The 26,753-nt window shown below is 44.1% G+C and overlaps 2 protein-coding genes across 3 annotated transcripts in view; both read right to left on the reverse strand.

Annotated features, from left to right (window-relative positions):
* Positions 1 to 9,656, reverse strand: part of tbc1d4 (TBC1 domain family, member 4) — a 28,839-nt gene extending 19,183 nt beyond the window's left edge. For both annotated transcript variants that reach the window (XM_062457579.1, XM_062457578.1), the window contains exons 1-4: positions 8,135 to 9,656; positions 1,826 to 1,954; positions 1,182 to 1,428; positions 784 to 1,031 (exon numbers count right to left, since the gene is read on the reverse strand). In XM_062457579.1, coding sequence (XP_062313563.1) covers positions 784 to 1,031; positions 1,182 to 1,428; positions 1,826 to 1,954; positions 8,135 to 8,527 — 1,017 coding nt within the window. In that variant the 5' untranslated portion in view covers positions 8,528 to 9,656. The remainder of the gene's footprint in view (positions 1 to 783; positions 1,032 to 1,181; positions 1,429 to 1,825; positions 1,955 to 8,134) is intronic.
* A 110-nt stretch (positions 9,657 to 9,766) lies between these two features.
* The window catches only part of commd6 (COMM domain containing 6), a 215,549-nt gene continuing 198,562 nt past the window's right edge, over positions 9,767 to 26,753 (reverse strand). The window contains exons 2-8 of the mRNA XM_062457676.1: positions 12,436 to 12,504; positions 12,125 to 12,183; positions 11,700 to 11,765; positions 11,526 to 11,602; positions 11,011 to 11,179; positions 10,664 to 10,816; positions 9,767 to 10,408 (exon numbers count right to left, since the gene is read on the reverse strand). Of these exons, the coding sequence (XP_062313660.1) occupies positions 10,358 to 10,408; positions 10,664 to 10,816; positions 11,011 to 11,179; positions 11,526 to 11,602; positions 11,700 to 11,765; positions 12,125 to 12,183; positions 12,436 to 12,460 (600 nt within the window). The 5' untranslated portion in view covers positions 12,461 to 12,504 and the 3' untranslated portion in view covers positions 9,767 to 10,357. The remainder of the gene's footprint in view (positions 10,409 to 10,663; positions 10,817 to 11,010; positions 11,180 to 11,525; positions 11,603 to 11,699; positions 11,766 to 12,124; positions 12,184 to 12,435; positions 12,505 to 26,753) is intronic.

Genomic DNA, 26,753 nt, shown 5'->3' on the forward strand with positions numbered 1-26,753 from the left:
TTCTTTGCTGCAGTTGGCTGAATTAGCACCAAGAGGGACGTAGGAGGGTCTGACAAGAGGCAGCTGGGGAACAGGAAGTCCCTGAAATCAGCCCCTGACCCCAGCCCTAACCCCGACCTAGGCAATGCCCTAGAATGGATCGGTGAAGGGGGGAGTCTGATGCCATTCTCATGACAGGCTTTCTGGATCATTTTAACACTAATTCACAATGACATCAACATGACATCATATCATTAACAGGGCAGCAACATGACATTGTGGCTCGGGGAATGCTCAGGACAGCCCCACCCTGCCCCAATGGTTGTGAGGGCCCCCTGGCAGCGATGCAGTCACTGCTACTACAGCAGGAGAGTTATGGGCGCTCTAAATGAGCTGGTTAGAGGGGCCTGGCTGAAGAGCCTGCAGTCTGTGTCTAAAGCATTAAAGTGATTTGCGCTACCTAGCACCAGGGACTAAATGTAGTAAAGGATTGGATGACAGAGGCGAGGCAGTAAAGCATGTGTTATCCTGAGAACTGTGGGCCAGTTATCAGAAAGAGGCCTGTTGCAGCGGTGTTAGTGAAACACCGACTGTAGTCCATGTTACACAGACGTGTTGATTTTAAACATTAAATGAAAAATTGGCCGTAAAATATTGTGCTTCGAAACTATCTTAAAAATTGTGGAGTTAGTACCGAAGTGTGAATGAGATCATTCCCTATTCTATGAAAACAGACTCACTGAAACGCTTTATAAATGGAGGGTTGTGCACATTTGTATTTCCTACTCTACAACCAATCAGCACCTGGAATAGCATGGTGCGGTTCTTGTCGGCATCAGACGGCTGGACGTGATTGGGTGCCGAAGCGTGTCTGCGCCGCGTGGGCGGGACCTTTAAGGCGCCTTCCCGTGGCCTTCTTTGCAGGCTCCCCGCCAGACTGCTGCAGCGCGTTCTGAACTCCTGCTGCTCCCCGAACCCAGAGTCCTCCAGGATGCATTCTGGGACGGTCCCTCTCAGACTGCCCAGGCTGGGGCTGTTGGACAGGACCTTAGCTGGAGGGTTGGGGGATAAAGCAAACAAGCAGAATGGGCGACCTGCATTGTAGCAACCACCAGCTAATAAAAATGTTATACACACACACACCTCCTGCGCTTGTCAACAACATGCATCCCCGGACACAGAACTGAAGAGGCCCAACTGACCTCCCATGCCACCTCCGTTGGTCAGCTCCTCCCCTGCCAGGTCGTCCAGCTCCTCCGGCCCCTCGGACAGGGGCGAGGACAGCAGGTCCCCCTCCCCGCCTATGGTGAACTCCAAGGGGGCGCTCTCTCTGTCCGTGGACCCCCGCTGGCCGTTGAGCACACGTTTGCGCTCTACCTCGTGCTGGTGGAACTTGTCGATGCAGTCGTCGATGAGGGTGGCAGGGGCCTTCTTGTGGGCCACCGTCACCTAAGAAGACGGATCGATTGATTGGTTGGTCGGCCAATTGTATTTGTATCATTTTGCGCGTGGTCACTTTAGATATGAACTTAATCAAACAAGCAATCGACAACATTACTTTAAAAGAGGAAATGTATCACTCAGCAGTAAACCCCCCCCACCCCGTTTTGTCAGAGAAAACAAAGAAAAGATTCTAGGAAATACAAAAACATATTACTCTGTAGCGAAATATAATATATTTTAGTGGACAGACTCTTATGAACTAGTTGCATGTTTGTATTTTGTTCTGTTTTGTTGCGTGATGAAACCATTTCCTGTTTTCAACGTCGCGTTTCCTGGTAGTGTTGTGTGTGTTTTGTGCGTAGATGCTTCTCGCAAGATGTGTCACGCCGCGTCACTCTACTACCTTTCCGCAGTAGAGCACCTCGTACTTCTGGGAGTTGTAGAAGGCCTCGTCCGCCTCCTGCCTGGGCTTGGCCTCGTCCTTCAGGGACGACTTGGACACCTGGCGGACGCTGCTTATCACCTCCGGCACCTGGGAGAGGGACGGAGAACAACAGGAGGGGAACGAGAGATTTACAGGAATTCTTTATAGTCAAACACGAGTCATTAAACGTATATGATGGAAGCACTGGAAGGAGAAGAAAATCCACGTGCGAGTGTGGCAAGTAGCTAGGCTGAAGTTCCAAGCCAAAGAAAATATTGTGTATTTACATTTTTGGACCAAAACAAATGACCTAAAGAAAGGACCCTCATCTGAAGTCCACAAGGGCCCGGATGTGTCTTGAGAGGAGGTAAAAAAAAAACTGTTCCTGTTAGCTGATATAGCACAAGGTCGTACAAACAAAACACGGCAAAAAAAAAACAAGGATAGGGCCTACAACAACAACGTCTGTCTTGCTGGGACGAGACCAAACATTGTGCTGGTGACAGAGCCAGTCAGGACAGGAGACATGAAAGTGCTCACAGGCAAACAGAAGAGATCCAACCTGAACAGGCCAAAGAGAGAACCATGTCTCCCCAGAGCTGCAGGGCATACACGGCTGACTGGAACACATGCAGCATGGATGGGAGTCGGACGGCTGAGAGGTTAGGGAATCGGGCTAGTAATCAGAAGGTTGCTGGTTCGAGCCCCAGCTGTGCCAAATGTTGTGTCCTTGGGCAAGGCACTTCACCCTACTTGCCTCAGGGGAATGTCCCTGTACTTACTGTAAGTCGCTCTGGATAAGAGCGTCTGCTAAATGACTAAAAATGTTTTTATTTTAAAGCATGGAGGGGCAACAGCCTTCCTCCTCATCCTCTTCCACGAGGCTCCTTGAGAATGGAGGGGTAGCCTTGAAGGAAAGTACACACCTAAACTTCCATTATTGTGATAACATCTGGTTTACATCTAGTCATTTAGCAGACGCTCTTATCCAGAGTGGTTTAGGGAGGGACAGAGGTGGAGGAAGAACAAGAGAAATAGAAAAATAACTTGACTCCACAAGTTGGGGCAGACTACAGTCCTAAATCAGGCACTATATTCTATCCTGGGGCGGTTCTGGGAGATTGTACCTCTACTCCATCATGTACATGACCCCCCCCCCCCCCCCGACATCTTTACTGCTCTGCCAGGAGAAAGGGCTGGTGTGAAAGAAGCTCAAGATCAATACTGCACTCTGAGCCATAAATCTGGCCCACACAACAGCTACTGAAGCAAAGGCCGCCGCTGAATGCCAGATCCTTTAGAAAGCGAGAGTGCCTTTAGAAGCAGAGCCAATGTCGCCGTGCGACCTGGTTAAGCAGCAATGCTCAAAAGTAAAACAAACAAAAGCAGTCCATTCCTCACACCCTCCTCTCACCTTAGCTCTGAGATAAGAGCTGGACTAATGTTGGGCAAACATGCTTTGGGGGGCATTATGCAATGCTAACAGGCATGGCTCAGTTCTTCACATGGAAAGTGGTAGGCAACCACATAAGAGGGGGACAGATCAAATATTATCCCTGAGCTCTTTAATATTGTAGCTGTGGTGCTGAGCCCAACCCACCGACCGGTCCCAGTACTGAAGCACTCCGAACTGAAGACAGAGGCTTTCATTGAGTTTAAGAGAGGGGGCGGCATCTGTGTGCATGCGCACACACACACACACACACACACACAGGCACGCACACAGGGGTGTGGCTGCCTGTTCATAACTGTCACTGGCTTATTTCCCAGGAACAACTTGAAGAAGAAATCTCAGGGGGAGAGAAGTAAAGCACAAACTGCAAAAGCAAAGCTCTCACAATAACTAGCATTTAACTATAATCACAGTTAAATGTTAAACGAATTTGGTCAAAGCGGGGCATAAAAAGACGACCATTGATATGAATGTTTGTCAACAATTAAGGAAGGTCCAGCAAGTACAGTTCCTGGAAACCAATCCACATTGTTGTTTTGGAAAGTCAAGGTAATTAGACTCAAGCAGCTGTGAAAAGCACAGCGTCGAAAAACTGCAATCTGACTTGGTCTTGATTGGTCTAGCGCCACCAACGCTATCGATGCTAAAACATGACACACAGCGTCTGATTAACAATTAAACACCTCATTGATTATTCATCTGTAAGATTACGCCAGAAGCCACCATTGGAGCCAATTAATTATTTGCAGTAAAAACCCCAACAGAGGACTGGAGAAGAGGGCAGGGTTTGGGGGCCATAACCACACTGGGGTAAGGGACTGGGGTACAGTACAGGTAAGGGACCAGAGGAGAAGACCGGGGAAAACTAAATGAATTGCAGGCAACAATCCAACCATGCCTAGTTCTATTTGACCCCTCACAATCATTCACCTCTAGTTTCTGAACTTTTCTTTATCGCCCTTAGATTCTCTTTATCTACGTTTCTTTATCTCTTCCTATTTCCTTCTGTCCCCTAATCAGGCTCATTTGTTGTGACTGAGCAGAAGGCACGGGCCAGGAGAGCCATTAGCATATCCATGACAACCTCAAAACCCTTGTTGTACTGCATCTGCAAAACTTACCATTGCCATGTTGTATTTGAGATATGATTGTGTTGAGTAAACACAGCTACTGTAATGCTGCTAGTACTGTATCCTTCTTGATTATCCTATGCACTTTATACACATCGTATGTTGCTTTGGATAAAAGCAAGACAGATCAATATAAAAGTGACAGTTTCATCAGTGGCTGTCACTGATTACTGTTACAGTAGGTTGAAGTATTTTGCTAGTGTTGACAATATACTACTGCAGTCAATTTAACAACAGTGTCCATTTTCCTTGAGGCACTGTGAAGTAGGGATGAGAATGTTCACGTTGGAAAATCCCTCAAACAGCAGGGAAGTGTGGGTTGGTGATAGTCAATGTAGGTCAAATACGCAGTCTACCTACTGCATGTAAATTACCACAACACACTCATTGCTCTGGACATCTTAACCTTTTGACTTCCATTGTGTAATTTTTTTTTGTAAGGAGTGGTTTGACAGTTCTCAACTTTTGAAGATAAATCCATTACCAAAGAGCCGTCGGTTTCTGCATAGAAACAAGGTGTTTTGACTTATCACACAATTCTTTTGTTTATTTAACTCTGGATGAATAATTGGTTTGTTGCATAACCACGATGCCTATACACCATGTTCAGTCAGACTAACTAGGAACACATGTACAGCAAGATTGTGAAACTATGACAACTATTACTAATATAGCAGCCGACAACCAAAGTTAGACTGTTGATACAGATTCTATAGGGTCACTTCACAAACAAAAAGTATTTAAAGTATCCACACAACCCATATACTATAGCCACTAAATCAAAAGACAAAAGGTTATGCAGAATTATTTCCCATGCATGCTGCAGAACTGTACTGTAGGTCTCAAACTCAAAACATGCAGACATAGTGCACAGGGCAAACCTAACCATCAAGGGGGACAATTGAAGGGTCATTTCAGAGTAGCAGAGGAAACCTTGTACTATTTGGACCTCAAGAAAAACCTATTGTTTACACACAAATTTAAGACTGCGCTGGCTGTGCTCAACCATTTCATTCAGACCCTCTGGCCCAGTCAGCTAATTAAAACACCTTTCCTAAACAGGTGTTCAGATTTGTAACACTGGGCTCATTGAAAATGTACTGGGAATCATGTCAAATAAACTCCAACTTCCGTTTCAACATTGATCTCACCATGGTTGGTAATGTCAATGTTTTGGGGCGTGTTTTGCACTTCTTCAAAGACCTTATCCCCACCCCCCAATAACTTCTCAGACCCCTATCAATTCACATATATTACTCCCTTTCTTGACGAAGAATGAGGAAATTGAACAGGACGCATCCACCATTTACAATTTACATAATTATTATTGCCATTACAATACTTTAATTCATTTAATTACAGCACACACACACACACACTAAAGAAAATCAGGATGTATTGCATAGACAAACAGGCCTTGTCATAGGCAGTTTGGCCATCTGATCACTTTACCCTTGGACATTCTGTGGCCAATCACACTCCTGCTGTGAGTGAGTCGGGTGAGGACTGAAGTAAGCCGAACAAAATAAAGCTAACCAGAGGGAGCAAACACGCTGGTTAAGAGACAGATATCAAACATCAAACCTAAGCACAGCTCAGGCAGCAGTCGAATGCATGACTGCAGGCTGTCTTCATTCACCCAGTGGCCCAAACAAATGACCTGGTAATACTTGGCACAAGAGGCAACGGCTGGTGTCTATTTGTGCCTGCTGCCTGTATGATCATTCTTACTGCCAGACTGTGGGAATTCAAGATTCCTAACCAGGTGAAGGGTTATGGCAACCAAACGTCAAACAGTGTCATGTCGTGCTGTTATTATTGTGCTTTTCAAACAGGGGTATGCTCCATTATTAGTGGTGAGCATTGCCCCACCCAACATAATACTGCAAAAATGACCAAACACACTTCGGCTTTGCTTCTTTAAATCAGTAGCATCATTCCCACATCAACTGGCATTTGCTGACCTTCAAAGTAAATACGGGAGTCAGGTGGCTGAGCGGTGAGGGAATCGGGCTAGTAATCCGAAGGTTGCCAGTTCGATTCCCGGTCATGCAAACTGACGTTGTGTCCTTGGGCAAGGCACTTCACCCTACTTGCCTCGGGGGAATGTCCCTGTACTTACTGTAAGTCGCTCTGGATAAGAGCGTCTGCTAAATGACTAAATGTAAATGTAAATACAAACGTTTTTGCACTTCCAAAATAACCGTTCTACTGTCACACATTATACATATATCTCCGAGGTTGTGCAATCTTCTTGCCTTCTCTGAATCTTCCCTTGAACTTCAGTTTCTCTTTTAGGAAGGCATGACTGGCTGAACATCAATGTTTTCACACAAAGGCAATCTGCAGCCTAGACTTCAAAATTGCTTCTATTAATAACCCTGGGAAGGATAGTGTTCTTCTAAATCTAGGTGTCCTACCTCAACACTAGCTTCACACTTATTACTTATTGCATCTTTACCGTTGAATACCAGACTGGTGTTTTTTTTACTTAAACCATACTGTTTGACAAAGTGTTGCCAGTCATCAATTTCAACAGGCCAGCTTGGTCAACCAAGCGGGTCGTGCTTCCAAAGCAAACATTATGGAGGTGCATTCCTTTTAGTCCATCTGGCACGTGCTCGAAGTGGCTGCTCGGCCTGTTTTTCTTGAGTAACAACAATGCCAGCAGCCAAGTTACAGCTCCTGTTGCCTTTTCTGACTGGCGGTGTCCATGCAAGCATCAGTGTCGGTCGGGAGGGAGGGGCCCAACACTTCGAAAGTACATCTGCCTGCCTCTCCCCTCCCTGCTCTTTCTCCACTCCTCTCAGCTTTCAGCAGCAGACAAACAGCCTGGTCTGGCCTTGTACATGCCATGGGAAACGTGATACATCCAAAACAGGCTGGTGAGGATCCTCAGGGACCAAGAGCAATACAGTAGCCCCACATTTTTGTTTATGACCAATAAGCCTATATGTGGATCGACTGACAGCTAGAGAGGGTACAGTTAAAGATGTTCATGGTCAGACACACTTTGCACAGTAATGTTTATACTGTACTTTAATGCGTTACGTTCTGTCTGCTATGGCATTGGCACGAAGCTACTCCCGAGTGAGGCCTTGTGTAAACATACCATACCATAACATATAACAAACATTGCCCACTGTCTAAATGCAGGCTTTAAGAAGGGATGGTCTGTACACATGTCCAGTCTTTTTCTCATTTGACAAATAGCTACTTGTTATGTGTGTCTCTCCTGACTATGTGATCACAAGGGAACTATGTTGGCTGATGAGAGCATGATACAGGTTGGGTTGCAAGGCTGCTGATTTGTGTTTAAAGAGTCAATCAAAACAGTCTGGCTCTAGCAGGGTGGTTTGACCCAAGAGGGGAGACCCTGATCTGGATTAATTTAACAAATAAATCCAGGTTGCCATCTCTATCCATCCTCACAGTGGCCTAAATACTTAATACCACGTTGAAAACATGTTTTCAAACGGCATTTATGTTGACAATAACTTAATGGCCACCTTAGGGCTTTTCATGTATTCGTGTCCTTCTATTGAGTCAGCATTATTGCCTGGTCGCTAAATCACTTGACTGATAGCCTCGGTGTGTTTATAGGTCTGATATTGATTGTCTGTTGGAAACGGTGTTTGCATACCATGATTTTAGTCATGTTAAACACTTGTGTTGTTCTTGTGTTTTTTTGGTCTGTCAGCCTACCTGGTTTGGGTCGTACGCCTTAAAGACATGGCAGGCCATCTCGGACTCCGGGTTGTCGGGCTGGCTCCGGATCAAATAGGCGAAGTAGGTGAGGTCATTACTATTGTGAATGAACCTGGAGATGTATTGTGCTTTATGCTCGAAAATGAATACGGATGAGTTGGCGTTGTTTGCCGGAACACAGCGAATGAACGGAGGTATGAGGACTAACTGAACTTCCCTGGCCTGCCCGGGGCCAGAATCATTCTTCTCACTTTTCCTTCGGATTTCGGCCACCAGCCATGGCAGCATTGGCAGGGTAGTCCGACGGTCCAGGGACGACCAGCCGATGTACAAAAGAGCAAATCTTTTATCGGTCTTGGACAGATTGTCTTTGTCATCTTGACCCTCCATGTCGGTTTAGAAGTGGGTCAAGCTGACAACACTATACTTGCCTATACTGCCTAATAATCAGTAGCATTAAACAATCAACAACAATGTAGGCTACCGATTTAAATGAAGAATCAATATTCTAATTTAATTCGTATACATACGTTTACAATCGATACCTCATATTTAAAGATAAAATAAATCAAACTTTTACTGCAACAAAGGCTCAATGAGCATGTGTCCCTCGTGCATGCTGCTCCTCCAGACTTGCGGGTGTTGGTGGATGACTGGTTTGTTGTTTGTCTGTTCCCACTCCGAGCCACTCTGTCAACCTCTAACTTTAGTCCTGTACGTCCAAATGAAAGGCCAGTCTGTAGTTTTCTTCTTCTCTTAGATTTGTATGTGGTACGAGCTGCTGGCGAAATAAAGCTTAAGTTTGCAAGCTTTCTAAAACGTGGCGTTGGCAGCCTCTATGTAAACACTACTCGGCCAAAAGATAACATCAGACTTCTTTAACGCGCACTGGCTTTCCCCTAAAACAGCGAGACGATACAATTTACAGCAAATTCTCAGTCTGCACCCCTGCGAAGAAGAAATGTGTCCTTTGCATTTAGTTTGAACGTCAATTGTGTGTTAGGAGCACCGTTTAATTGTTCAAGGGTAGCTTGTGGGGTAAGGCTCTCTTCGCTTCCATCCAAACAGCCCCTTGGAGGAGTGGCTGTGCGCGAGAGTACACTCACCCATCCGCCCCCACCGCATGTGCGCGAGAAGTGGGCGTTGCCACCAACAAAAGGGAGGTGACCATGTGCATGTGACAGATGCCAGGCCCCGCCCATTTAGTTACGTCTTACGTTGGGATCGTTGGGATTTTAAAGTACACCTTCAGACTCCTCCAATTTTCCAAACTAAAGGGATTTTTCATGTGGAGTGAAGTTAACCTAAAAAAAACACGTTCAGCACTGCCCAAGGCAACCAGTACAAAACTCTTCTGCCAATACATTCTCTTTCTCAAGCTAGGCATTTCTTCTGTCTGATTTGATTACTGTGCAGTCCAGTTGGTTTATTATCACCACCCCATTCTATTGAATTACCAGACAATGTAAGCCATAAGCCATGAGCCTTACAGCACAAGTGTAGATAAATAGTCATTTCTAGCTATTAAAAAAGTGTCCACCAAACTCAATGGATATAAGTCCAGAGTTCTCCCTCCAAGATATAGTACAATGCATTCGATGTAACTTCATTGCACACATAAAATACACATTTCTGGATATGGGATGGAAGAGCCTTAATGTGCTCATAACATCATTTATTAAGCTGTACTAAGTCCCATGAAGAAGCGTAGAAAAATAAAGTTTTACCTATGTCAAAGGAAGAGAGATCAGCACCAAATGTAACAATAGAGAAAAAAACATGTTCAAATAAAATAACAATTTTGAATATTTCAATTCAGCTCATAAGTTATTTGGCAAAATAGGTACACACAACTATGCGTTCCAACTGCATCACAAGGTTTAACATTTCAGAGTGCAGTTTTGTACAGTATATCCCCAAAATAAGACACAGCAGTGCGAAGCAGAAACAGTTTAGCCTGTGACAGAAGCTAGATAGCATATGTTCAGTAGGTTGGTCACCAACACCTACCCACATAATCTACTGTTAAAAAAGAAACTATTAACACTGAAAATGAAACATTTTGACATACAAACCATTTTTCAGTTATTAACTAAACAGTTATACTAGATATTTAATAAAGCCATCTCACATTTATGAGATTTCATGATACATCATGTAAACATAGCCAACACTGTCACAAGGATGATTCCTCAGCAGGAGTAAAGAACTGTTTGTCTGTCACACAGTCTCCAGAACAGCAGCCATTTCCTTGAACTGTCTGTAGAAGTTCTGAGACAAAAATGTGGGTTACCAACTATCCACACAATCTGAATATTTAGTTTTACAATAGCATCCTAAACTTAAGGTACACTGAATTCCATCAACAAGGACCGATGGAATGAAAATAATCAACTTATCTATTGTTTTATTGTTATTGTTGCACTATGCCTGGTAAAATACAGACCGTTAATAAAATATAACGGGTGCCAAAAGGTTGCTCGACTTTTTTCCCCCACTACGCTTGTAATCGTTTAACAGACTGACCTGGAACTGTGGCACTGTCATCTCAAAGGACCTCTGGGTTATCAGTCCTGACGTGTTGGCCAGCTTCAGGAGCAAGGAGACGTAGGGGGAGTTGAGAGAGCGACACGTGTCCGAGCTCACCGCCATCCCTAGCTTCCACTGCATGTCCACAAGCTAGACAGGCCACAGCAAAGGATGACCAATCATCAGTAACTTTCACTCATGACATTACCCATGCACCTGTTCCTTAGGTAGCCGGACACACATTTACTTGCCAGATAACACATGAAAGCAAGTCACTCAACATTGGGAGATGTATAGTGTATTTGTCTAGGGGGCCCATCCCAGAGGCTGGGGAGACAGACTACCTGTCCGATGCCAAGCATGGCCTGGGCCTCCTGCTGGGTGTGTACCAGAGCGCCCTGCTCGCTCCAGAGCTGCTGGAGGACCTGCAGGCTGGCTGGGGGCCACCTAATGCAGCCTTCTCCCAGCCTGGACACCAGAGCAGCACCTGATAGGTTGCTCTTCCCAGCAGACCTGATGCACAGTAAGCAAACAAATTGTATAGTGTAATGCTGTTTAATGACTGTAGTCAAATGTTAAAGAAAGGCCCACCCATACAGACAATAACACCGACAAAGTTACCTTTAGGTAATCTACAGACAATAATAAGATAATACTTAGCTATTATTAGCTAATACTAATTTGAAACATGAACTGTTCCTGGTGTTACGTCAGAATCAAACTCCTTCAAGGAACAATTTCACGCCCATCTCCCAAAGCATTCCAGAGATCCTAAACATTCTGAGCAGCACAATCTCTAAGCCAAGGGATGTTCTACTCTGACAAGTAGAGTACTCTGTGGGCCAAATGATAACCATACCTGAAAGTTAACAAGAGGAATCTGATGACCTCCTCAAGAGCGTCCTGATCCAGTCGGATTCCTGCATTTTGGAACCTCTGTGCACATTAAGGTGGAGATAATTTAGTCAGTGAGTCACGTAAATATGGATTACAGGATTTCAGTGAAAGGTAAATAGGGAAATGGGTGACTGACGTCAGAAATCTCTGCGGTGTCCACTCCCCTGGTCTGTCCTTGGAGATGAGTTAGGATCCGCTGACACTGGACAGATTATCAGATTACAGCTATCAGAACCACAACAGCAAGTCCTTGAATGGCAGAATTGGGCACTGCTATAGCTGTTCGCTGAAAATACATGGCTTCCTATAAATTGCTTCAATGTTATACAAGCTATGATCCTCTCAGTCAATGATTGCTTATGTTTTTCATGATGTAGCTGTACCAGTATGACCATTATATTTTGTTTTAGACTAGTCTTGTCATTGAGATGTGAGTATGGCAGATGCACTACTGTTGAAGCTCAGCTAATTACTGTAGGCTGTTGTGCTTGTCAAAGTATTTGATGGGAAGCAAAAATTCTAACATTAATCATAATCGATGGTGATAATGCATGCACTTACTGTTTGAGCGAATAGTTCCGGGGGGAATTTGGCAATGTTTTCCACAATTCTTTCCACACCTAAAAAGTAAAAATGCGCTGAGCACTGTATTCTATATGAAGTCATCATTTTTTTTGGACCATCTAGCTCGTTAACGTTAGGATTTTAGTCTAATCAGTGTTGTCATTGGCATAATACTAGCATTTCGATCAAGCAAGCTAGCCAGCTAACACGTTAGCGTAGCATGCCTAGATGATGTATTAGCTACCTTGTGTTAAGTAAATTGTGTGACACTACATACATTATGTGAAAACTTCCATGCTAAAACCTACCAGATGATGGTTCAAGTCCTGGCATCTTTAAATTACCTGAACCTTCTTCAGAACGAGGACATTAGCAAGCTATTAGTATAGAATCTCTGATATCTTTCTTTGATAGGCAATAGCGCCCTCGCATGGCCGTGCACATCATGTCGTTAAAGGCTATGATTAGAAGATTCTTGATGGGAACACACCGACCAGACTAGACTCTGGGATTTCATTTACTGTATAGTCCAGTTTAACAGCCTTTTGTGTGTATGGGGGATTTTCTGATGTATGAATGAATAGACAGACGAGAGAGAGAGATATACATAGATACATCAAGAAAGGTGGCGGTGTTGCTATTAAAATATGACTCACTCGATTGAGGTCATTAGCATGAAACCAACTAAATCAAAGAAAAATAATCCTGATAGTCGTCGTCAGGCCCCTATTCTCTATTCCTACAGTAATTTGTTGATTTAGCTGATTTGTGACATATAGGCCTACTGATAACATCTTAATTATGGGAGATTTCAACATTTATGTGGATGACTCGACTGATTCATTAAGCAAGGCCTTCACTCCTTTCATAGATTCCACGGGATTCACCCAGGTGGTCTCCAAACCACCTGGTCCACCAGGCCCGGAGTGGCCAATAGCCATCTTCACTCACATACATTGGATCTAGTTCTCACACAGGGAACTGCGATGACGGACCTTATAGTTTCCCCCCACAATCCTACACTCATCAGACCACTGTCTGTTTACCTTCAAAATGGAACTATGCCAGAGCCTTAGCGATTTTCATGAAACTACTACTAGCCGTTGCATAACCTCAATTACAACACATGGTGTCAGTACAGATCTCTCACCCGAAGACTTTCTGGAATTATTCGATCACAAAATCTGTGCAATCAGGGTAAAACTACAGACTAGTCCTAGACAAATGCATATGAACACTGAATCATTCTTCATACCAACCATGCTGCATGCTGAGGCTTTCACTCACCTCAACCCTATCTCTATGGAAGCATTCCTCAAGCTAATAGAATCATCCAAACACATCAGCTGCCTTCTCGACCCCCTTCCTAGGTTAACGCCACAGTATATGGTTAGCACATGCATTCAATATGTTATCAACTGGTGGTTAGCAACATAGACATAATAAAGTTAGCAATGTTACACACAGTCTGCAGGTAGGCCCTACCTCCGCGACTACTTCACTCAGAGCAGCTGTCAATCATAGCTGTCAATCATAACGTCTCACCCCCTTTTTATATCGTCAAGTAATAGCTTAATTGAAAACAAACTGTTGTTTGACTTTTATCAGACTATGTAAAGGACAGGTATGGAACATCAGTAAAAAGGAAATGTGAACACTATAACTACTTTGAACAAGAGAACGTGTAGGCCTACTATTTTACATGTAAAACATGTTGAGAGGGTACCCTGGCTCCGTCTGTGGACTTCCTGCACGGCTAGAGCCCCCTACTGAAGAAGGTTATATTGTAGGCCTACCAACCCAGTTGAGAGGGTCCTTGCCGTGGACCACGGAATGGGGCGGGGTCAGATATATAGGAGGGTTCAGACGTCCAACCCTGCCCTGTAATACTTCTGATTGGACTGCCATTCCCTTCACTAAAAAACATTGTTGCTGCCTTTTTTGTAGTGGTCCGTTTCAACAAAGAAGAATATTTTGATACAGGGTTTGCATTTTTGTGTTTGTTGCGTAGGCTTGCCTATATATTATAATAGTGTAGCCTACAGTAGACTAGTAGCCTAGTAGATTATGGACATCATCTCGATTAGGTGTTTTGAGATTCTGTGTTCTGAGATTGGGCAGGTGTGTTCTACCTCTCAGGTCTGACTCCACAGGTGATCCACCTCAGCAGGGACTCGCCAGCTATATATCTTATATTGATCATATTAAGGATTAAGAAGGTTGATGTGTGGTTAAAAGTTACATTTGTTCTGTGCTTACTTGCCTCAGTATGTCAATGTGTATGCAGCCAGTATTCATATTGAAACAGGTAACCTATTTCATGCTAATAGATAGATGCATCGTCTCAGCCAGGTATTCTGTTATAAAAATCATTTCTGTTGAGATATCCTGATAAAGTGGTGCCATCACCACTGTAAAAGTAGTATTGCCAAATGTTATCGTCAGACACAATGATGGATGCATACAATAATCATAAAGATACCTATTTTTCTATTGTGTTTATTGTATGTTGTGCGTAATTATGGATATTCATGCAATGTAACAGGGGTGTTGTTACTTGTCTACTGGGGCACAGGCTCCTCATTGCTCATATAAAAAAAAAATATATATATATATATATATATTTCAAGATGGCTGCGTAGGCCTACATGAAGTGTGAAAAATGAAAAAACTTTCCCTTGCTTAACCCACTATAATTACAGTTCGGGGACGTACGTTTGATATCAGTTTAGGCATATCCTCAATAGTTAGTGCGAGCGTAATAGACCACACGAGACCATTTTTTTCGCAATAATTTAAATGCTACTGTTTTTTGAGCTTCATGTAATATCACATTTTGGACTCATGTTGTTATCATGCTTAAGTCTAGATAAGATGATTGGTAGGCCTATTACTTATAAACTTTCTTTAGTTTCATTATGTTTTCTTTGCCTACCTCAATTCTTACATGTTTGCCGACCCCTCAACTTCTGTGCATGCTGCAGATATTATAGCAAGCAAGAAGAGCGCGCGGACATGGAAATGTGCGGGCAGAATTTCAGTTAGGCTGCGTTGATTTCACAAGCGTTGATTTGGATACTGTTTCTTTTGATTATCAATCTAAATTAATGCACTGACAAAGTAAATTGTTAAAACTCAAACTTGAGAATTTTCTGGGGCACAGCAGATTTATACTGGGGCGGCTGCCATGTCCTGATATGTCCTCGCAATTATAATGTGATAACCAATGAGATGCGATGATGAGATTGACATGCAACCCATGAATGTAAGCGTGCGTGTGTCAATAAAGCCAGTCTTTATATTTTAACAGCAAAGTTGATTCCTCACCGTGTGTTTTTTTTAACGTGAAAGTAGTATTTGGATAGCAGTGGGTACAGGACGTAGTAACGCTGTACAATTCACACTGTCAACGATTTTCCTACCTATTTAGTTTAAAAACTTTAAAAACATTGGAATTGCACTTTTCTGTCAACAACGCATTGTTTTGGGAGAGACGCCGCATGGTCAAGTCAAATTATGACGTAATACAAGGATTGTGACGCACTTTACCAAATGATAATAACTAATCCAAAACAATCACATCTGTCAGTAGTAATGAAGGAAATGTTCATTAGGCAAGGAGTCGAAAAACCTTTCATTTTGTTGAAGTGATTTCCTTTTTTGTCATCCTTACTGAGTGTAAAAACATGGATGACATCTCAAAACATAAAAGACTACGAGTATGGAGGCCTAAACAGAAGGTAAGTCTGGTTATCTTTAAGTAGGCCTAGCTAAAACGATTAAAACACAAAAATATTGGGTTCTTTAGATTATTGAGAATTATTTCTTTCTTTCTTTATTGTGAGTTTAACAGTTGTGTTTAACACTGACCTAACTTGATAAGTACCGTAGACCTAGTCATAATTCATATTTCCAAGTTATATTTCTTAATCAAAAGATAAAAACAATTCTGTTCAAGGCACCTCTCTCTTGTCGTGTTTCACTGCTAATTGTAACCTCAATTCCACTTACCCCACCTTGTTTGTGTGTGTGTGTTTACATGGTGTGTGTGTGTGTGTGTCCAGCCTGCGCGTCTCCATGACACAACTGTATCCCAGTTGCCCCTGCCACCCTGTAGGCCAGAGCCTGGACTGAAGTTTCCTACCCTGCAGCCCCATGACAGGAAGTCCCCAGAACAGCAGAACCTCCTCCAGGTAAGAACAGCTGCCTGGAGAAACTCAACACATTTGATATTATATTCATTTAGCAGACTCATTTGATCCAAAACGACATGCAAATAGTAGAATCAGAAGTGTAGTGTAGTTGAACAGTATTCCGGTGGTTACAGCCAGGGAATGGCATCTGTATTTGACCAGATAGTGTAACACTAACATCATCTCAAATATAATTCTGATAATAGTGTTAGTGCTTTGGAAACACATGCCTCACCCATGTGGCACAGAAGAACCAATTTAAGAGTTTTAAACTTTGCCTGAGGACTTATCAGAGCATTTTGTGATTGTAAGCAGTTTCACTCTATGGACCTGTAGGTTGGGAGAGGAAGTTGAAGCATACAATATAAGTATGTTGTTATGGTGATGTAACATCCGCCTTTGCCATTAATAATGTTGTTGCCTCATCAATGCACTAAGGCCGGCCGCAACACCAAGGCTGGCAGGAAGGCTGCAGGATCTGACAAAGCTGGAGGGGCTAACAAGTGGCCCCAGGCAGAGTCCTGGAGGGTTGATGTGGGCACTGGAGGCCGTAAGCCAGCTGCTGAACAAGGTTCACACCTGGCCCAGAAACTGTCAAGACCAGGCAGGATGGTGAGTAAAAGGTCCTCATCCCCTCACTGAGTACTACAGACACCACCTACTTCCCCTCAACTTAATCTACCTCCACGTCTCCACAACTCTAACTTTGATGTTACTATGACTTGCTAAGCGTTTGTCTTGCCTGCAGGTGATTGGTGGTGCATGTGTGAAGATGCCTCCCATGTCCAAGACCAGCTACTGTGAGTATCGATTTATTAATGTATCAAAAGTACAACATTCATGATTAAATGATCACTTTCTATCAAGAGAGGGATCCAACAATCACACTATGACTTTCCTCTACATGTAGGTGTTCTTCCACCAATAAGACCATCAGCCTCTGAGCCGTTCAGCCCAGAGGAACCTAAGACCCTAAGCTGCAGGTCCACACCAGATGATGGGGAGGGAACAAACTCCTTTCTACCTCCACCTTCATCTCCACCCACATCACCTCCGTCTCCACCTCTAACTCCACGCCGACCTCAGGCTCAGTCTCCACCGTCTTCACCTCCCACCCTGGATGACCCAGTGACCCGGGAGACCACGCCCCAGCCTCTGTTAGAAGCTATGACGTCCCATTCGTAAGTGTCCCTGTTAACGTCCTCTTTAGGCTACTGCCCTGATGAACACAAGGTTACGATGTCTCATTAGTTGTCATTGTACTGTAGAATGTAACACATCCGTTCTTGTTCTTGTTACAGTCAGTGGAGACTCATCAAAAAGGTCCTGTTGAGAAAGGTAGATAAACTGTTTATTTTATAACTCACAATATTTTTTTACTCAGCTTGACAATAACTATGTGTATCTGTACTGCGATTGAATTTTCTCCCCCTTTTTTACGCTGCCTTTCTCTCCTCTCTCTCCACGTCCTTTTCTCTGTCTCTTTTCCTCTCACCCTTTTCTCTCTCTCTCTCTCTCTCTCTCTCTCTCTCTCTCTCTCTCTCTCTCTCTCTCTCTCTCTCTCTCTCTCTCTCTCTCTCTCTCTCTCTCTCTCTCTCTCTCTCTCTCTCTGTCTCTCAGAACAAGAACATAGCTGAGCTGGAGAAGCATTCAGAGGAGATGATGGAGTGGGTTCTCCATGTGGTCGATGAGGGGGTGCTGCCCGCTATGGCCCTTTACCAGGTCCATCACCTCAGCCAAGACCCGCTGTCTGCCGCTTCCTCCCACAGCAACTGTGTCTCCATGAGCAGCAGATCTTCAGGTCTGCTGTCTCCAGTCCGGTCTGGGGTGTTGAGTGAGAAGATATGTTTCAGCCCTGTGGCTTCTCCAGACCTCAGGAGGGAGAGTTCATGCTCTCGTCAGTCCCAGGTCCGAGCCTCTTCTCAGGGCTCAGACCAACCTGAGGGTGTTCTAAGAAGCAGGAGGAGCAGCAGCAGCAGCCAGGGAGAGCTGCTGGGAAACATGGTCCAGGGAAGGGAGGAGAAGGAGGCTTGCACACCCTCGTGTCAGGAAAGCCTCCCTCTCTACACCCAGCAGGAGGAGTGCAGCTCTGCCAGCAAGGAGGAGCAGGAGGAAGAGAACCTGCAGAAGGAGGAGACCACTCCTCTCTTCTCCAAGTCAGCCACCAGGAGCCCTAGTCCCAGGAGTGAGGCCAACAGTGTTGCCAGTTGCCACAACCTCAACCTCACTGCTCAAAAAATGCTGGACACCGTTGTGCAGATGGCACACTCGGCCTCCAGATCCGTCTCTGATGACGAAGACTGCGAAAGTGACGAAGGCTCCTCTGTCTCGTCCTTCGACCAGGCCGAGTACGACCTGGACCGCCTGCTGGTGTCCCAAAGCACTGGTACGAGGGTGTTGCAGGCGAGGATCGACTGCTTCTCCGAGGAGCTGATTATTCAAATATATCATCTGCTCCTGGAGACACAGATGGGACGATTCCCCTCGGCAAGCCGCTGCCACTCCCAGCCCAACGTCCAGAACCTGGAGGCCAAGCAGTGCCTGGACTGGGAGCTCTTCAGTCCTTTGATGTACAACTTCCTCTACTTGGCATTCAAACAACTGATGGAGAACTTCCTTGGCCTGGTCATCTTTCTTCCGGACGAACGTGTCCCGATGAACGATCACCTCAAATGGATGTGGAAGGAGGACAGGGCCGACTCCGACAGCAATGCATCCTTAGACGACAGTGACAGCAGCGACTCGTCTCTGGACTGGTCCTTCAAGTTTCCGCCGGGCCCCAGCCAAGGGATTGTTGGTAGAAACAGCTCACAGAGCAGGCTGCGGCCATCTTCCTCTGCCAGCCAGGACCAGAGGGGGGCACTAGAGGCCATATCTGAGGTGTTAACCATGAAGGTGGGAGGTGTCCTTCACTGTACCTGCAATGACCCAGAAAAAGCCATGGCCATGGTCAACAAAGGTAGAGACATTTTTTACTCAATCACTATATTGACCTCGAAGGGAATTCAGGTGTTCAGGCAACTAGTAACACTGTGTAACTAGAGTTGTAAGTGTTACAGTACTGCTGAATGACAGTGTAGGTATAGTTAATAACTATAATATTAATGTTAGCGATCAAAGTCAATCACTGTTTAAAGAAAAGTATAGGTAATAGCTATAATAATAATACTAATAGGATACTTAAAAGTGTGAGTGTGTTTTGTTGTGCTAGGCCTTGATGCTGAGGCCATGGCCAGGCTGGCGGATCTCCTTAGCAGCTCCTCTTCTGAAGCCACTGACCAGGAAGGGACAACAGGAAGTCCCAACCCAGAGTTGAGTTTAGGTTTCACCAACCAGGAAGTTTGCCAGTCGGAGAAGGCTGATATCATTGTCCCCAACAACGATACGGTTGGTTACGTTTATGATTTCCACAAAGAGGAAGAAATGTCAGATTGCCTGACCAAAGCCATCAACGTTGCCACGGAAATGAATATCGAGGAAGATGGGAAGGATGATGGAGCTTCAGGTTTCTCTAAGCAGGTCCAGGTGCTTTCCTGGTTGCCCCCAAGGCCCTCTGAGACCCCCTCCCTCCAGCCCGGGGAGGTTCTGATCCAGGAGAAGGTTTGGACACCCTCCGGGCCCAGTGCCCTGCACCACCAGACCCTGCGGGACCTCCTGCACGGGCTGATGGTACGCTTAGCCCTCCAGGAGTCCCCCTCGACGTCCAGCGCCCCCACCCCCTCGAAGCTAGAGGCTACTCTCCTTCAGGAAGTGGGATGGATTCTTTGGACCCAAGACGGGATCAGCCTCATCCTGGATCACCAGCCACAGAGCCCGTTCTTCAGTGGCACAGACGCCCTTGAGGCCATGTTGGAGGCAGCCTACGCTAAGCTGTCACTCAGCTCTAAAAGTAGCAGGGCCCAGCTCCGCTCTGCTCGCCACGGAGAAGCGGGAGCCATTTGCTGCCTAGCCGAGACCATCGCCACGGTGATCTGCCGCCACGCCGAGGACTGGCGCGCTCCTGCTGTGTCGGATGTTACCGTCCATTTTGAAACAGGTTGTGAGGAGAAGGAGAATGCTCAGGACTCTGCTGGCTTGGAAAAGGTCAATGGAAGCTCCAGCTTCAGAAGAAATGTTAGGATAGATGATGGATCTGAGCTATCTGACGATAGCTCCTCATCCGCCTCCACCTCCCGGATCTGCCACTCCTCCTTTTCCTCCACCTCTGATTTATCCTCCTCCACCTCCCGGTTCTGCCACTCCTCCTTTTCCTCCACCTCTGATGTATCCTCCTTCACCTCCCAGTTCTGTCACTCCTCCTCTTCCTCCACCTCTGATGTATCTTCCTCTTGGCCCTCCCAAACCTCCAACAGCTCCTCCATCTCCAGGAGCTCCATGGCTCTGGACCCCTGCCCAGATGGAGACAATCTGGGCCATCTTGGAAAGACCAAACCCTCCAGCCTCCAAAGATGGTTCACATTGGTAAGCTGAAAACAACTCCACACACACTGGCACTGGGTAGACCTGATCTGAATTAGTAGTAAACAGTAGAAATGATTAGCAGACTTATTTATTCAAAGCCACACACACAGAGAATTTAAACATCTGACATCTTGATCCACAGCCAAATGCTCTACCACATAGCTACACCCATCCCACCCACATTAGATAGATAGTTACAGTTAATGTTGTTCAGTCAAGACACTCACGTATTATATTTGAGCATTTATTGTTAACTACAGACATGGAAATAGATTTGACTTCGGCAGTGTATGTGTCTAGGGGACCCAGTCCCTGCCTCTAGCATTAGCGAGCAACATACATACATTGAATATGAGGCAGGGAGCAAATAGAGATATAATCCCCCTGATGGATAGAACATAATTTATTTTATAATTTAAAGGAATTATGTTTGTCTTTGCTCTCACTTCAATCCCAGATGAGAAAGAAGACCAATGCTGTCACCAAGGGTACACAGAGTACTGCTGCCAAAGGACAGAAGAAGACCAACTCAGTTACTCCCCTCAACTGTGGAAGTGAGATCATGATATATTGTCAGATCATATTTGTTCATTTAGGCTTTCCCACTTTAATTGTCTCTCCCACCATTTCACCCCCCCCCCCCCCACACACACACACACACACACATACTATTTTCAAGGAAATGGACAGTGTTGGTTATGTGTGATGTCATCTTCTGTTGTGTGATGGTTTTTCCTGTCCAGGCCCAGATCCTGCTGAGTCCTCCAGTGTCCTAGGAAAAGAGAAACAGAAGAAGAAGTCTGTTAAAGGCTTCTTCCGCAGGATATCTGCAGCTCTCTCCAAGGCGTTCTGTTGTAGCTGCATGACTCACCAGTAGAGGCAGCCGCCTGCTTCCTGACCTGACTTCCGTGACAGAGAGGACCTGTCCCTTCACCAACCACCGTAGCCATGCCTCTGAAATGCATAACAAAGCTATTCATAATTTTTGTATTAATAAATACAATTAAAAACATTGTCATTTATGTCATACCTCCCTTGTAATTGCTAAGCTGTTTGTGTTTAGGGTTGTGACATCTCCATATCAGGACTGCAGCCACACAAAGGCCAATTATTGTGTGTCACATTAATAGTACACAGCCACTTTACTTCAGTACTTCAGTATAACAATGAGATAAAACACTAGCTTTTCTAAAGTTTTTAGATACATATAGTTTGGTCAAGTTTGTGTTGAGAATGTTAGGAATTTGAGTCAGGTGGCTGAGCGGTTAGGGAATCGGGCTTGTAATCACAAGGTTGCCGGTTTGATTCCGGGCCGTGCAAAATGACGTGTCTTTGGGCAAGGCACTTCACCATGCTTGCCTCGGGGGAATGTCCCTGTACGCTCTGGATAAGAGTGTCTACTAAATGTAAATGTATTTCAGGATAACTGACTGTTTACCCCATTAACATTGTGCACCATTCTTATTGATCCCAAGTTGTATCATCTGCTCACACAGTTGCAGAGGGAGATGTCTGAACCCGAATACTGATATAAGTTAGTTTTTTTTCCTTATTGTTTTATGTGTTTTACTTTTACTTTGTAATGCTATCAAAGAAAATGTGTATTTTATAGGGGTAGGAATCGTTTGGTACCTCTCGATTCGAATTGATGCTAGGGGTCACGATTCGATTAAAAATCTATTCAATTTTTTTTTGCAATTTTTATTACATAAAAATAGATAAAAATAAAAATGATTTTTTACATTTGTGAATTGAGGTGACACAGGGAATTGCGATGACCGGACTGACCTTATAGTTTCCCCCCACAATCCTACACTCATCAGACCACTGTCTGTTTACCTTCAAAATGGAACTATGCCAGAGCCTTAGCGATTTTCATGAAACTACTACTAGCCGTTGCATAACCTCAATTACAACACATGGTGTCAGTACAGATCTCTCACCCGAAGACTTTCTGGAATTATTCGATCACAAAATCTGTGCAATCAGGGTAAAACTACAGACTAGTCCTAGACAAATGCATATGAACACCGAATCATCCTCCATACCAACCATGCTGCATGCTGAGGCTTTCACTCACCTCAACCCTATCTCTATGGAAGCATTCCTCAAGCTAATAGAATCATCCAAACACATCAGCTGCCTTCTCGACCCCCTTCCTAGGTTAACTCCACAGTATATGGTTAGCACATGCATTCAATATGTTATCAACTGGTGGTTAGCAACATAGACATAATAAAGTTAGCAATGTTACACACAGTCTGCAGGTAGGCCCTACCTCCGCGACTACTTCACTCAGAGCAGCTGTCAATCATAGCTGTCAATCATAATGTCTCACCCCCTTTTTATATCGTCAAGTAATAGCTTAATTGAAAACAAACTGTTGTTTGACTTTTATCAGACTATGTAAAGGACAGGTATGGAACATCAGTAAAAAGGAAATGTGAACACTATAACTACTTTGAACAAGAGAACGTGTAGGCCTACTATTTTACATGTAAAACATGTTGAGAGGGTACCCTGGCTCCGTCTGTGGACTTCCTGCACGGCTAGAGCCCCCTACTGAAGAAGGTTATATTGTAGGCCTACCAACCCAGTTGAGAGGGTCCTTGCCGTGGACCACGGAATGGGGCGGGGTCAGATATATAGGAGGGTCCAGACGTCCAACCCTGCCCTGTAATACTTCTGATTGGACTGCCATTCCCTTCACTAAAAAACATTGTTGCTGCCTTTTTTGTAGTGGTCCGTTTCAACAAAGAAGAATATTTTGATACAGGGTTTGCATTTTTGTGTTTGTTGCGTAGGCTTGCCTATATATTATAATAGTGTAGCCTACAGTAGACTAGTAGCCTAGTAGATTATGGACATCATCTTGATTAGGTGTTTTGAGATTCTGTGTTCTGAGATTGGGCAGGTGTGTTCTACCTCTCAGGTCTGACTCCACAGGTGATCCACCTCAGCAGGGACTCGCCAGCTATATATCTTATATTGATCATATTAAGGATTAAGAAGGTTGATGTGTGGTTAAAAGTTACATTTGTTCTGTGCTTACTTGCCTCAGTATGTCAATGTGTATGCAGCCAGTATTCATATTGAAACAGGTAACCTATTTCATGCTAATAGATAGATGCATCGTCTCAGCCAGGTATTATGTTATAAAAATCATTTCTGTTGATATTTCCTGATAAAGTGGTGCCATCACCACTGTAAAAGTAGTATTGCCAAATGTTATCGTCAGACACAAGGATGGATGCATAAAATAATCATAAAGATTCCTATTTTTCTATTGTGTTTATTGTATGTTGTGCGTAATTATGGATATTCATGCAATGTAACAGGGGCGTTGTTACTCGTCTCCTGGGGCACAGGCTCCTCATTGCTCATATTTAAAAAAAAATATATATATTTCAAGATGGCTGCGTAGGCCTACATGAAGTGTGAAAAATGAAAAAACTTTCCCTTGCTTAACCCACTATAATTACAGTTCGGGGACGTACGTTTGATATCAGTTTAGGCATATCCTCAATAGTTAGTGCGAGCGTAATAGACCACACGAGACCATTTTTTTCGCAATAATTTAAATGCTACTGTTTTTTGAGCTTCATGTAATATCACATTTTGGACTCATGTTGTTATCATGCTTAAGTCTAGATGATTGGTAGGCCTATTACTTATAAACTTTCTTTAGTTTCATTATGTTTTCTTTGCCTACCTCAATTCTTACATGTTTGCCGACCCCTCAACTTCTGTGCATGCTGCAGATATTATAGCAAGCCAGAAGAGCGCGCGGACATGGAAATGTGCGGGCAGAATTTCAGTTAGGCTGCGTTGATTTCACAAGCGTTGATTTGGATACTGTTTCTTTTGATTATCAATCTAAATGAATGCACTGACAAAGTAAATTGTTAAAACTCAAACTTGAGAATTTGCTGGGGCACAGCAGATTTATACTGGGGCGGCTGCCATGTCCTGATATGTCCTCGCAATTATAATGTGATAACCAATGAGATGCGATGATGAGATTGACATGCAACCCATGAATGTAAGCGTGCGTGTGTCAATAAAGCCAGTCTTTATATTTTAACAGCAAAGTTGATTCCTCACCGTGTGTTTTTTTTTAACGTGAAAGTAGTATTTGGATAGCACTGGGTACAGGACGTAGTAACGCTGTACAATTCACACTGTCAACGATTTTCCTACCTATTTAGTTTAAAAACTTTAAAAACATTGGAATTGCACTTTTCTGTCAACAACGCATTGTTTTGGGAGAGACGCCGCACGGTCAAGTCAAATTATGACGTAATACAAGGATTGTGACGCACTTTACCAAATGATAATAACTAATCCAAAACAATCACATCTGTCAGTAGTAATGAAGGAAATGTTCATTAGGCAAGGAGTCGAAAAACTTTTCATTTTGTTGAAGTGATTTCCTTTTTTGTCATCCTTACTGAGTGTAAAAACATGGATGACATCTCAAAACATAAAAGACTACGAGTATGGAGGCCTAAACAGAAGGTAAGTCTGGTTATCTTTAAGTAGGCCTAGCTAAAACGATTAAAACACAAAAATATTGGGTTCTTTAGATTATTGAGAATTATTTCTTTCTTTCTTTATTGTGAGTTTAACAGTTGTGTTTAACACTGACCTAACTTGATAAGTACCGTAGACCTAGTCATAATTCATATTTCCAAGTTATATTTCTTAATCAAAAGATAAAAACAATTCTGTTCAAGGCACCTCTCTCTTGTCGTGTTTCACTGCTAATTGTAACCTCAATTCCACTTACCCCACCTTGTTTGTGTGTGTGTGTGTGTGTGTTTACATGGTGTGTGTGTGTGTGTGTCCAGCCTGCGCGTCTCCGTGACACAACTGTATCCCAGTTGCCCCTGCCACCCTGTAGGCCAGAGCCTGGACTGAAGTTTCCTACCCTGCAGCCCCATGACAGGAAGTCCCCAGAACAGCAGAACCTCCTCCAGGTAAGAACAGCTGCCTGGAGAAACTCAACACATTTGATATTATATTCATTTAGCAGACTCATTTGATCCAAAACGACATGCAAATAGTAGAATCAGAAGTGTAGTGTAGTTGAACAGTATTCCGGTGGTTACAGCCAGGGAATGGCATCTGTATTTGACCAGATAGTGTAACACTAACATCATCTCAAATATAATTCTGATAATAGTGTTAGTGCTTTGGAAACACATGCCTCACCCATGTGGCACAGAAGAACCAATTTAAGAGTTTTAAACTTTGCCTGAGGACTTATCAGAGCATTTTGTGATTGTAAGCAGTTTCACTCTATGGACCTGTAGGTTGGGAGAGGAAGTTGAAGCATACAATATAAGTATGTTGTTATGGTGATGTAACATCCGCCTTTGCCATTAATAATGTTGTTGCCTCATCAATGCACTAAGGCCGGCCGCAACACCAAGGCTGGCAGGAAGGCTGCAGGATCTGACAAAGCTGGAGGGGCTAACAAGTGGCCCCAGGCAGAGTCCTGGAGGGTTGATGTGGGCACTGGAGGCCGTAAGCCAGCTGCTGAACAAGGTTCCCACCTGGCCCAGAAACTGTCAAGACCAGGCAGGATGGTGAGTAAAAGGTCCTCATCCCCTCACTGAGTACTACAGACACCACCTACTTCCCCTCAACTTAATCTACCTCCACGTCTCCAACAACTTTAACTTTGATGTTACTATGACTTGCTAAGCGTTTGTCTTGCCTGCAGGTGATTGGTGGTGCATGTGTGAAGATGCCTCCCATGTCCAAGACCAGCTACTGTGAGTATCGATTTATTAATGTATCAAAAGTACAACATTCATGATTAAATGATCACTTTCTATCAAGAGAGGGATCCAACAATCACACTATGACTTTCCTCTACATGTAGGTGTTCTTCCACCAATAAGACCATCAGCCTCTGTGCCGTTCAGCCCAGAGGAACCTAAGACCCTAAGCTGCAGGTCCACACC

This window comes from Osmerus eperlanus, chromosome 3, assembly GCF_963692335.1.
Source record: "Osmerus eperlanus chromosome 3, fOsmEpe2.1, whole genome shotgun sequence".
NCBI lineage: Eukaryota > Metazoa > Chordata > Actinopteri > Osmeriformes > Osmeridae > Osmerus > Osmerus eperlanus.